General features: G+C 37.7%; 1 protein-coding gene across 4 annotated transcripts in view; it reads left to right on the forward strand.

Moving 5' to 3' along the window:
* Dhc36C (Dynein heavy chain at 36C) overlaps nucleotides 1-13,328 on the forward strand; it is a 365,150-nt gene that overhangs the window by 253,398 nt on the left and 98,424 nt on the right. For all 4 annotated transcript variants that reach the window (XR_014128870.1, XR_014128871.1, XM_081743777.1 and 1 more), the window contains 3 exons: nucleotides 2,051-2,184; nucleotides 4,354-4,545; nucleotides 12,830-13,235. Coding sequence is in view for 2 of the 4 variants with exons in the window: in XM_081743777.1 (XP_081599903.1) it covers nucleotides 2,051-2,184; nucleotides 4,354-4,545; nucleotides 12,830-13,235 (732 nt within the window). In the remaining 2 variants the exon portion in view is untranslated. The remainder of the gene's footprint in view (nucleotides 1-2,050; nucleotides 2,185-4,353; nucleotides 4,546-12,829; nucleotides 13,236-13,328) is intronic.

Consider the following 13,328-nt stretch of genomic DNA (forward strand, 5'->3'; position numbering starts at 1 on the left):
CATTCTCTTAGTTGTTTCCACGGATGAGGTTCAAACGTGAACAGAGGATCCATTGTAATGTAAAAATGTTCTCAAAATTAGTTCATAATAAAGATCATTATAACTCTAAATATTCATTGCAAATAATAAATAAATAAATAAATAAAATAAAATAAAATAAAATAAAATAAAAACTAAAAGTTCTCACACATTAAAGAGTTATCATGTGGAGTAACAGAGTGGTGGATGGACGGACGTACTAACAACACCATCTGATGTCTCACTGCGTAATCCTAACAAAACAAGCCTGCTCGTTTGCAGTCCTACTTATAAAATGCTACTAATCAAACTCCTTCCTACTCTTATTTTTCTTCCAACTCTTCAGTAACTTGTTTCTAGTCGCACTATTCAGAGGCTGACCCATGTATATATGGCCAAATTATAGTTACCAATTAGTTAAGAAAGTCTATAGGAGCAGGTGCAGCAGGCTCCGAATGATGACTCACCAACATAATGTCTATTGCAGAAGGCTTCGTTGTGAACAACGACAGAGCTCTTGTTCCATTTCTCTTTCACAACTTTTCAGAGCCCACCCACAATTCCTACTCGCCTCTTGCCGAAGGCTCTTTTAAGCAGTTCAAATCCACGAAAGTCTGTTAAACTTGGATCGGGAGACTTCATAGGTACCTAGAGACTTCATTATTCCAGTAACCATATCCTGATAGAATATGAATGATCTTGAGGAGTGTGATGAAGCTTTGTCTTAATTGATAAGGACCATGCTCGTCTCGTTCCCGTACATTTCTGGTAGCTCCTGCTCGTATATCGGCCACACAATCTCCTCTTTGTAGTAATGAGAGTTGTTTTTCCAGTTCTTCTTCATCCTGAAAATCTTTAGTTTTCTTCGGTGATATTAGTCGGCAGCCACCATGAACCCTTTTGGGAAAGCTTCTTTGTATGCTCAGACCCACTTTGTGAAGCACTTCGCACATTTGCCTCTGTACATGATGGCTCGTAGTTTGCTGCAGTCGGAAAGATACACCCATCTCTCGTCTAGGTAGCAGCATACCACCATAATGTCTAGATGCCGCTAGATGCTTTGGTTTGCTAGATGCCGCTTGTATAGCTTCCGAGCGTTATACTTGCATTACCATCTGTGAGCATCGATAAGGTGATAACCACTATCCTTGAGCACCTTTTGAAGTTTCAGTCGTTGGCGCAAGGTACTGTTTCCTAAAGACACATTTAGAGGATTCGCGATATGCCTTTGGGTCGAGGAATTCTCTTGAATGGCCATTGTGTGAAGTTTGGCCTGCATGCTGGTTGTGGCCTATGTGCTTTGCTACGTTTTTTTCTCCTTTGTTGGAGTCACGGAATCCTTATACTTGCCGATTACATTTTTTATTAAAGTCTAGCTAATATCACAATCCTTACTCGTACAGTGCCTGCTGATCATTGAAACACTAAATCTTGCGTCGTAAAGGACTACAACATAACCTTCAAAAAGTTACTCCGTTTTAGCGACATTTTCGGTCCAGCGAAAAAACATAATCACTTGGAAAAGTTATACAATGTACTCTCCCCGAAAGCGGATCAGTTTGGATGGAATTTTTACCCAGTGAGAAAGTAGAAACAGTTTCTCACAGCTCACATACTGCACTGACAGACGCGCCGAACCAATACTGGGTGAGTTCAGGCTGTGCGAAGGAGAAAGGAATCACGTTTGATCAAACGTACGCGGAACAGCCTTCTGTATCTTATGTACAGAAATCTTCTGTATACTTTCGATGTATGAATTTTACTATCGGACATATGGAGATATATTAATACTTTGGCATTCAAACAATTAATTCCTACCTTTGATTCTAAATACTTCCTACCTTAGGAATTACTAAATGAGCATATGTAGCTTTCTGGACGGAAAGTTTCGTTAACTTCCTTGTGATCACACAATATCTGATATGACAATAAATTAAAAGAGGAGAAATAATAGCACTTCAGCATTTATCTAATTGTATTTTATTTTATTTATTTATTATTTATGTATTTATTATTTTTTTTCTTTACCTAGGTTCTGTTGGAGAATATTGGACAGGAACTTGATGCAGTTTTAGAACCAGTCTTATTGAAACAAGTATTTAAGCAGGGTGGAGCGTGGTATCTAAAATTGGGAGATTCAGTTCTTGAGTATAACCCAGATTTCAGGTAAGATACTTACAAGGTCTGTCCAGAAAATAGTAGGACCGACTTATTCAGTAAAATTAAATTATTTCAAGATATACATATAGACACATAAAATTCCTCAAAGTAACATCTTCGAACCTCAATACATTGTTGCCAGTAGTTCTGCCACGCGTTATAGCTTGCATAGAAATCGTAATAGAGATCTATTTTAAAACACGTGTCACTGCAGTTTGCATGTTTTTAACAGCCCCAAAATGTCCTTTCAACTTGGATATGGGCCGTGAAAAGAAAAGAAAATAAAGTTGTGGTGGAGAAGACAGATGTTTGCGCTCCCCGAACGCGGGCAGGCATGCACGACTTCGTTGTTCAATTGTTTAAGCACTTTCGACGTAAAATTAGACAATGAGCATCGACTTCATCTTCAGTTTGCTCCCTTGAGCTTGTAAAATGCTAATAAGTCTTCTGTACATTGTTGATCCTCGACATTTTCTCTTCTTTCTTTGCATGTTATATGCCACCGCACAACTTGTACTTTCGGTAAAACATTCTTTCTGTAGGTTTTCTTTATCATAGCAGGCGTCAGGGTACGAGATTTCTCAAATTTAACACAAAAAATTGTCACTTATCGCTCCTTGACATTTAATCTGTTTACTTGGCAAGTAATCTGCACTCTGTAAAAATTGAGAGCCTCTGACGAGAAATTGATCCCCAAGCATGTGCCACGGTCAGACTCAGCGCCCCCGGTACTTCGGATTGACTCCCCCCCCGAAAAAAAATAGTCTCATTAGTTTCGAGACAGGCCTTGTGTATATATTATAATTGGATTTATATAATGTTAAGATACACTTCTCTTAACCAGACTATATAAAAATAGTTGAATTCATTAATCTTACTTTATTTTATTTTCTTTTGACATAGCTTGTGAATAGTTATTATTTATTACTAATAATATGAATTTGTTTCAAACAAGTTTTGTAGTCACTGTCAGTTCAAAGAATAGCTCAAAGATGATGTTTGGTACGTATTCAAAAGAAAAACTTGGCTATAAGCTTCTCTTTGTACAAGTGCAAGTTTGATCACATACATTTTTTCTTAGTTCAAAGAATTCAGAATGTAATAGTTTCATCTGTATATGAAGGGTAAGCGGAAAAAAGAAGGAATGTCACAAAACTGCATTGTCGAGAAAACTGCGATTTAATATTGAAAACCGCTTAAGAAGAATAGGGTTAGTTACATCTTTTGCCCCTTTTTACATGGACATTTTTACATCTACGTATGCATGGCATATACTGTCAAATAGTACCAAGAGTCACCAACAGATAGGACATAGCAACCGAAAAAGCACATACATGGACATTCCTTGTTTTTTCCCCTTACCCTTCATATAATGTTCTAGGAATTATCCATTTTATATGTATATAGTTTTTCAACATTTATGAGTTGGAAGCAATTTGATAATGTGAAGTGTTGAGCAACTTAAGCTTTTCTTTCTTTCTTTTAAACCACACTGACAAAAATATCGGTGGTTCGTTGAAACAGTCTTCAGTATTGTAAAACGCTTATAAGTGACATTCTACTTACAGATTTCAGTAATTCCTGAATTTCCTTTAAGCTTCCGACTCTCGCCTGGAGTCTTGGTCACGGAGGTTAAGAACAGGAAGAAAAAGAATAAAAACATCAAGGAATAAAAATGGAACGTACTTACCATGGGAAGAGTTGTGTTGTACGGAAATACGTTGATTGCTGACGTACTTAACAACGTGTTTCCGTACAACACAGCTCTTTCCATGGTAAGTCCGTTCCATTTTTGTTCCGTGATGTTTCTATTCTTTTTTCGCCCCGTTTTTAACTTCTGTGACCAAGACTCCAGGAAAGAATCGAAAGCTTGGAAGTTTAAAGGAAATTCAGGAATTACTGAAATCTGTAAGTAGGATAAGTTAGAATTCCTGAGCATGGTTTTGTATTGGCTTATTAGTAAGTTCTTTAATAAGCCACTATCAGCGTTTAATTAATGAAATAAATAGGTGTAGCTGAAACTTTCTTTCTTCTTTAACATGTCACAATGAAATTTATATTAATGTTATAATTGTCGTTAAGAATCTTATACATTATTCTTAACCTGTTGTTTTTCTTTAACTTTGGGCTGAAGACAATATTTATAAATCTTAGTAATTCTCTACTTATATTTAGGTTTTATATCACTACGAAACTACGAAATCCACATTACTTACCAGAGGTTGCAGTGAAAGTGACTCTGGTGAACTTCATGATAACAACATTAGGATTACAAGATCAGTTACTGGGTAAAGTTGTTGCAAAGGAGAGGCCTGATCTTGAAGAAGAAAAAAATCGTCTTATCGTCCAAGGCGCTGAAAACAAAAGGTGAGATTTGAAAAAGTGAGGATAAGTATTTCGAGAAAATAGTATCTAGGTTGTAGTAGGTATATTTGTACACATGTGGTAGTTTAGAGAGTTCCTGTGTTATAAAAGGAGAAAGGAATATTCTACTAACTTCTTTTATATAGCGGATGTTTTTCTTTCAATAAGGTTTATGGCATGTATGATATGAAGAGAGGTAGATCTAAGAAAGTAATTATGTAATGACTTTGAATTAAGATAAAATTTGTCTTATGTAGGTAAGTTGTAGCCAAAATTAACGAATATTTTTATATATGAAGCGTCCGGTAGCAGAAGCGAACTTAACAATAATTACGTGCGATTTGAACTTCGGAGATTACATTTGAGGTGTTCGAGTAGTAATATCAAACTGCTTTGTGGCAGCCAGTTCCTGTGTCTGTCTAGTTTGTGGAAGTCATTCCTCTTTCACTTAGAAAATACAGTTTCATAGTAAATAGATGTTTTTTATTTATTTATTTATTTATTTATTTTTTACCTTTCAGAGTGTATTTTCAGGAAGCAAGCCTTTGTTTAGTTCGTTCTTACTACTTGAAACGCTTTATATATTGTGAACGACTGGGTGTCAAGATAGGTTATTGAAGAAAATTCTATTATACTATATTTTATTATACTATAATTTTATTATACAATATATAAAGCGTTCCAACTGTTGTTGCTTCTATTATCGCAGTCAAAAGTAAACTAATTTCACACAATATGCTTGTCAAATTTAGTGGGCTCCTGTTTAACAATAAATAAAAGAGAACATTATTTTTCATGCAACGGATTTTGTTGTTTAGTAATATTTTTGTTTTCTAACTCGGTGATTGCTTTTTTAGATTGAAGTACATCTGTTGTAATTACTTCGTAATTTGGAAGTCACTGTTCAGTACTTTATGAAGGTTATCGGGGAATACAATTTAGTAAACGACAGTAGCATACGCAGGAATTTATTTCGGGGGGGGGGGGCTCCAAACTCAATATAAGGGTATTTTATATTAAAATTCCTAAAACTGATCCCAAAATTAGGCTAAATTTACACAAAAGTCGAAATTTCTGGGGGTCCGAACCTCCAGGACCCAACCCCTGCGTACGTCCCTGGTAAACGATTATATTCTTACACAGTTCCAGAGCAAATCATTCTAACTGTGAATAACTTATAACATATCTCATCTTCTATTCCAAAATCGAGTAAGTCTTCTGCGATATATTTTGAGATGTATAACTCTTCGTCCTTGTATAAGACTGGATACTCCTGTCTGAAACTCCCTATTATTTCTATTCCTCTTCGCTGCTTTAAATACCACCATTACGGGCACACTAGCACATCGTGTAACGCAACACCTGCTCTTTGTGCAAGCTGGGATAAGGGAAGTCTTGATACGGAACCTTGCACTGCCTCCAAACCTTACTTCAGCCTTGTCGAGGGACTGCTCAGCCTTTCATTGAGAAAAGCGTATCCGGGAGCTCATCTTGTAAAGAGGATATCGGTCACCGAGGCGAAGTATCGTGTTAAAGAGAGCATTCCAACTTCTTTCCTTGTTCCATTCGCTTCGTTCGCGACTATTTCTAACGACTCTATGGCGACACATACATTTGAAGTTTTCACACAAACTGAGCTTGCTGCATGAAAAAGTACTCAACAAAAAATCCCAATCATTGCATCAACTAGTGAGCCTTCTAAATTCCTACGTGTTGTTCGTAGCGGTGGTATCAAGCTAACACCATCTCACCGTGATTCACCATACATTGCTGTCATAAGTTAAGCCAGCAATGACGTCGTCGTCTTAACGACCATATCCTCTCTGAAAGGAATCCTCTCTGAAGGAGCCACCCTCAATTTAACTAAAATCGGACATGGTGAAAACGAGGTGATGAATAGTGAGTGGATTTTAATTGACTCACGGGGAAAAAGTTTGAATTAAACGTTAATCTTTCCAATATGACGTTATTATAATTGAGCTTTAATAGTTTCAGTTGTCATCAAGAGGAATTAAAACAATTTACATCTGAGCTTTCAGCAATATTATAAACTTGCAGGAGATACATTTTCACTCGAAGCTGTTTTTTTGTTTTACCTTCTTACACTCTTTTCAGGAATGATAAGCACACTAATAATCGAGCTGTTGTCGATGTCGCCATCAGTGTATTGATCCGCTATCATTCCTTGCATATTAACCATTTCTAGTTTGAAAGTGGCTGAGATCACATGGTCACGATTTGCTCGCTATACAGTTTTCGGTCTGAAGCATTTACAGCAGTATATCTACTTCAGCTTTACCACGAAGTCGGGCCTCCTGTATTGATTTTCGGATATTTGAACATATATCATAGCTTTTGGAGCCCCATCCGCCCAGGAGATCGTAGACGAAAAGTGAATTTTCTCTGTGAGGAAGGTGGGATGCTTGTTCTTAACGACAATAGCCCTACTCACTTTTTTTACTAGATTTGACACCTACCCTTGTGGTGACATTTCTTTATGCAGTGCGACACTCTCTAATTCATTAACTTGGAATGTACATCCAGATCTCTGTGGGAGTGATTATATTCCGATATTCATTACAGATCTGCCTGTTACCAATATGATTCATACTAAATACTTCAATTTAAAGCGTATTGATTGGCTAACATTTCGGAAGTAGAGTGAGTTTCATCCTGTTGGTGACCTCTCTGTAGTTTATTGTGTAAATCTTTTTGAGCAGAGTGTAATAGACAGTGGAAGTTGTTCCATTACAGAGTGTAGAAGCAATAGCCCACGATGGCAAGTACCATGGTGGTCCGAGGACATCCGTGAAGCTATCCATTCTCGTCGACGATCTCTTACAACTCTCAAACCCACTCCTGAGAATCTCACAACAGTTTCACATTCTGCGTGTCCGTGCCCATTACCTTATTAAATCATCGAAGCGCCGAAGCTGGAAAGACTATGTCTCGTCCCCAGTAGTTGGACATCTATTACCGTTGTCTATTGTCGAGTTTGGTCAATCAATGGGCACACCACAGTACTACTCTTAGCGTGTCTACTCTAAAAGTAGATGGCGTTCTTGAGACTAACCCCACAGAAATAGCCGACATTTTAAGCCGATACCTTTCTTCTATCTCCGAATCTATACATTATTCTGACGAATTTAATCACTTTCGTACTCATACCGAGCGGTCCCGTTAAATTTTCGTAGCGCTAATACTGAGAATTATACGACTCCATTTACGGCTATCCAGTTTGACTCTGCTTTACGTGAGTCATCCAATACTGCATCAGGAATTGATCCTACGTATTATGATAATAGTGTGCAATACCTCTAAAGATACGCAACCCATGTTATTGCAGTTCTTCAATCGTATCTGGACAGAGAGACTTCTCCACCTCTAAGACATGAAATTGGTTCTTCTTGTCTTGAAACAAGAAAAAGCCGCAATGACTATCACGAGCTACAGACCCATTACTCTCACGAGTTGTGTCTATAAGCTCTTTAAGCGCATGGTGAACAAGTGACTAGTTGTATTTTGAGTCAGATTCTCTTAGCAAATTTCAGTATGGCTTTCGCTCATTCCGACCTACTATTGGTAGTCTTGTGCAACTTGAAAGCCAGATTCAGGACACATTTTTCCACCGTCAGCACCTTGTTAGCTATATTTTTCGATTCGGAAACAGTTTGTTTCGTGCACTTGGCGCTAAAGAATTTTAAAACACCTACATGACTGGGATCTTCGTCGCCAAATGGCTTAATTTTTAGTTAATTTCCTTGACGAACGTTATTTTAGGGTGCGTGTGGGTTTTTGTCTTTCAGAGTGATTCTGCAGGAAGTGGTGTCTTACAAAACAGTGTTTTTAGTATCATATTATTTGCTGTCGCCGTGAATAGTGTTTTATCTTTTTTTAAGATCCACTCGTTATATATTGACAATCTAATTATTTATTGGCGTTTCAGATATTTTTGCAGTATTACTCGACAGATTCAATTAACATGAAATCATCTTGTTCGCTGGTTGAATGAGAGACTTTCGGTTTTCGGGCCAAAACCTCAGTGTATGGACTTCTGTCGCCAAAGAATTGCCTTGTTGCTTCGGACTTGTATTTCGGTGTCGTACATCTGTCATTTGTTGACAATGTCCGAATTTTGGGATTGTCTTTTAATCATCGCTTAAGGTAGGCACCACATATTCGGAGTATTAAATACTTTTGTTCCCGAGCTTTGAACTTGCTTCGAGTACTTCTCACGCACCTGGGGTTCTGATCATACGTTCCGTTGTGATTATATCGTAGTCCAAATTCGGTCCAAGTTAGATTATGTTCGCATTACTTATTCATCTACTTGTTCATCTCTGCTAAAACAACTTGACGTTGTTCATCCGGGTATTCGACTAGCTCAAAATTTAGTCTATAGATTACATCATCTGTGTTCTGTGATGGATTAACTATTAAGCAAAATAAGCACGCGCTTAGGGTGTTAAGAAAAGGGGGTAGCACAAACATTTTCCATTGTCGAATTTACCGTAATTCATGGAGTCACATGGTGCAATACTGCAAATAGTACAGCTGAACCATGATCTGCAAAAGAGTCTTTCACATTAAATAAGAAAATTACATACAGATATATACAATAACAGCAAGAACACTTAGAGAGTACAGACCTCCACCAAGAGTCATGAAATCGAAGGAGGAGAAATCCCCTAAAATAGCCTAAGTAAAAACAGGAGAAATTTTGTATGCGGTCTGTAAAATTTATACTTTCTGTACAATATGAGTAGAAAACACACACACACACTTTATCAAAAACATAACCTCCTTGGTAGAAATTAAAATAATAATTACAGTAGTAATGATTGAGAATCTGATCAAAGATTTCACAATGAAACAAAATAAGAGAAAACTTGTCAGATATAAATAAAGTGGAAGTACATAAAAATAAGAATTATTTTTAATCTTAGTGTAAGTTTGGTTTAACTTCGAAAAAATAAAAGTTTAATTATGGTTTATTGTTGTTTATATTGTGGATCATACACACATATATGGGTCAGCAAAATCGTTTACATGCTGTGTTCAGTATTTACTACTGAATTAACGCAATTTAAGCTTGTTCTCGAGCTTGCTGTTCAACTTTCACTACGTCCTGTACTTACCTGCACTGACTCACAAAGTGTTATTATAAGCTTACAGAATTTCTTTAGTAAACGTTCTCTAGTGTAAAATATTCTTGTGAGATACCATCAGCCATAACAACAGGGCTGTGTCGTCGTTGTCTGCTATATACTGAGACTTGACGGCATCCGGGGATACGAGCGTTCTGACGTAGCGGTCAAAAACGCCGCATTGGCAAGTTCTGAATTAGAAAAGTCCCTTCCGTGCTCTAGTCTTAGTAGGTATCTCCTCCTTGCATTCTCGCCGGCAAGCGTAATGTGCAGCAGAATGTAATCAGACCAACGGAAATAAAGTACAATTTGTTAGACCTCTTTAGCGTAATTGGCAGATGTCGTCGCGTATTAGTCACTGATATGAAGTGATTCTGACACGCTTGCATGTTGAACATTCACATCTCATCCATTCCTATTTAGTGTATGTGTGTGTGGTGCTAACCGTCCGTATTGCGAAGACTGTATCGTCCCACTAAATATTCGGCACATCCTTGTAGAATGCCCAAAATACTCAGAACTCAGAGAACGCTTAGGAATTCTTGAAAATCTTAGTCTGGGTTCTGGAAGATAATATGGTCTTTAGTACCCGTATTCTCACTTTTGGTTGTAAAATGAGGTAGCTAACGTGCTCTAAGGTTTTCTTACTAAATTTTTCGTGTTATGTGTTATTACGTAATGTTGCTAATTTTTTAATTTTTTGTTATATATTTTGTATTCTGTTTTTCTAGTCTATTTAAATATAAGTTTTGAACATAGTCGCTAACGCTCTTGTCTTATGTGCGAGCGGTCCTGGGTTCGATTCCCGGTGGGGCATTCGGTCGAAAAAGTGTAAAATGCTTCTTCAGGCCAGCCATCCTGAATGAGGTTTTTGTGGATTGTAGTCATTCACACCAGGCAAATGCCGGGACGGTTTCTAACTTTTAGGTCCCAGGCCACTTCCTTCCTTCCTCAATCCTTTCTTCCTTCCGTTTCCCCGGATAATGTGCTCGCCGAGGGACGTTATCCCACATATGTCAAGGGCTAAATGGCCATAGATGCCGAAAGCCCAGAAATCTAATTCCTAAATCCTATAAGTTTTGTGGGACCGCGGTGGCTCAGTGGTAGAGCGTTCACCTCTGGTGTTTGGGGTCCCGGGTTCGATCCCAGCCCCTGCCAAGTGAACTTTGTGGTGGACAAACACCGTGTGCGTGAGTTTCCTCGGGGTTCTCCCGTTTCCTCCCACTTTCTTCATTCCACCATTTCATTCATTACTCATTATCACCGTCTTCTTTAGCCTAACCGGCATAACCATGGGACGTAAAACTCAAAGATTTCATTTCATTTTTCCCCTATAAGTTTTGTAGTTCTTTTTTAGTGTTTTATTTGAATTTTTAATGTGCAGCTTGTGTTGATCATTACCCTTATCGTGATGCGGACAAATAGCCTCGCTGCTGACGCCCCTATTAAATCATAATTGTTCATTCATACAATTTATTACCTGGGCATTCAACTAATTATTGGTGCTTTCCGTAGTATTTATGTTGTTAACTTTTATGCTAAAGCAAACGAACCACCTTTAGCCTATCGTCTCGAGAGATTTCTCAGAAAGTACACAGCTCATGTGCGTTGTATTTCTGACCACCCTTACAGCTTTCTGTTGCGTGGTGGGCAGATTTAGAACAAATATTGCAGCACATCTTCAGCCTACATGATCTTGGTACGTTCGTACTTATGAGTTTTACTGCAGGCGAAATTTTGTGGCTGTCTCTTCGTTTACTACATATTTGTGCTCTTTCACCATGGTTGTTGACTCCACCAAGGCTCAACTTTCGATTGTCGTCACACACAAGTTCTTAGAAATATCAACAAGAGTTCAAACCGTTGCTGAAACAGTACCCAGATTTTAATGTATAATATTTAATACGGATCGTTCAAAAATTGAGATTTCTGTTGGCTTTGCCTTCGTTACAGACGAAGAGAGTTCGAACTTTAATTTGCATCTTCTGTGTTCAGTATTTACTGCTAAACTAACAGCAACTAAACATGCTCTTGATCACGCGCTTCAGCTTTCACTTGATCATGTACCTATCTTCACTGACTCACAAAACGTTACTATAAGCCAACAAAATGTCTTAACTAAATACCACTTAGTGCAAGACATTCTTGTGAGATTCCATCAGCTAAAGCACAGAGCTGTGTCGTTGTTTTTTGCTGGATGTCGTCCCACATCTGCATTCAGGGAAACGAGCGTGTAAACATAGCAGCGAAGAATGCCGCATTGGCAGATGTTACACTAGAGTACTCTCTCCCGTATCCAGATCGCCGTAGTTATTTCGTCTTGCAATGCGCTTTCACTGCGGCAAGCGATAGTAGCCGAGCAGACGAAAATAAGCTTAATTTAGTAAAACATATTCTGGAAAATTGGCAGACGTTGTCGCATACTAGTCGTTGAGATGAAGTGATCTTTACATGCTTTCGTAGCGGATACTCTCATCTCACTAATTCCTATTTGGTACATGGCATTAACTGTTCTAATTGTGAAGAATGTATCGTTCCACTGAGTATTCGACACATTCTTGTAGAGTGTCCAGAATACTCAAACCTCAGAGAACGTTTAGGGTTACCTAAGGATCTTAATCAGTTTTTAGGAGGTAATGCTATGTCTATTGACCATATTCCTATTTTTATTCGTAACATTGGAATAGTTAACGCGCTCTGAGGTTTTCCCTGGTATATGTTACTATTATTGATTTTTTAGACCTAACTTTTTAGGTACATTTTGTTATTTATTCTTTTGTATATTCCGTTGCAATTTTATTTCATTTTTGTTTTGTATTAATGTCTTATTTTTTACTATTTATACTTCATTTTTAATTTTTAATTTTATTTATTTATTTTGGAAATGTTAATGCATGGAATATGTTGGCCAATTAATTTTATCGTACCGGAAACAAATAGCTCGCTGTCGACGTCCTCATGAAATACCCGATAATTAATCAGCCGACCTCCTCCCAAACTTTAAACTCCAACCCTCTCAAACAAAAATTCTACGTGCACGCTAGTAATACACTAAATACTAGTGCAAATGACTTATGCATTCGAAACTAAACCACGAAATTCGTTAGAAATGAATATATTTATTTTTTCTTTATTACCAGGCAATTGAAGGAAATTGAAGACCAGATTTTGTATGTTCTGTCTTCTTCGGAAGGGAATATTCTAGAAGATGAGACGGCCATACAAATCTTGAGCTCATCCAAAGTATTGTCGAATGACATATCAAAGAAGCAAGCAGAGGCTGAGGTGACAGAGAAATCTATTGATGCTGCGCGATTAGAGTACACTCCAATAGCAGTCTATTCTGCTGTATTATTTTTCTGCATTGCCACGCTGGCAAATGTGGATCCCATGTACCAGTACTCACTGGAGTGGTTTCTGGCCTTATTTGAAGCCAGTATTGATGGAACAGAAAGGGTTGAAGTGATTGTGGAACGACTGGATATATTGAGGAAACACTTTACGTATTCACTGTACGTAAACATTTGCAGAAGCTTGTTTGAGAAGGTAAGAAAACAACAATCATACTATTACTGTTGTATGACTGCAATCGAAAATCTTTATGTTATAAACATGTAACGCATTTAAAATTTCAATGTT

This window comes from Thermobia domestica, chromosome 2, assembly GCF_964235325.1.
Source record: "Thermobia domestica chromosome 2, izTheDome1.hap1.1, whole genome shotgun sequence".
Classification (NCBI taxonomy): Eukaryota; Metazoa; Arthropoda; class Insecta; order Zygentoma; family Lepismatidae; genus Thermobia; species Thermobia domestica.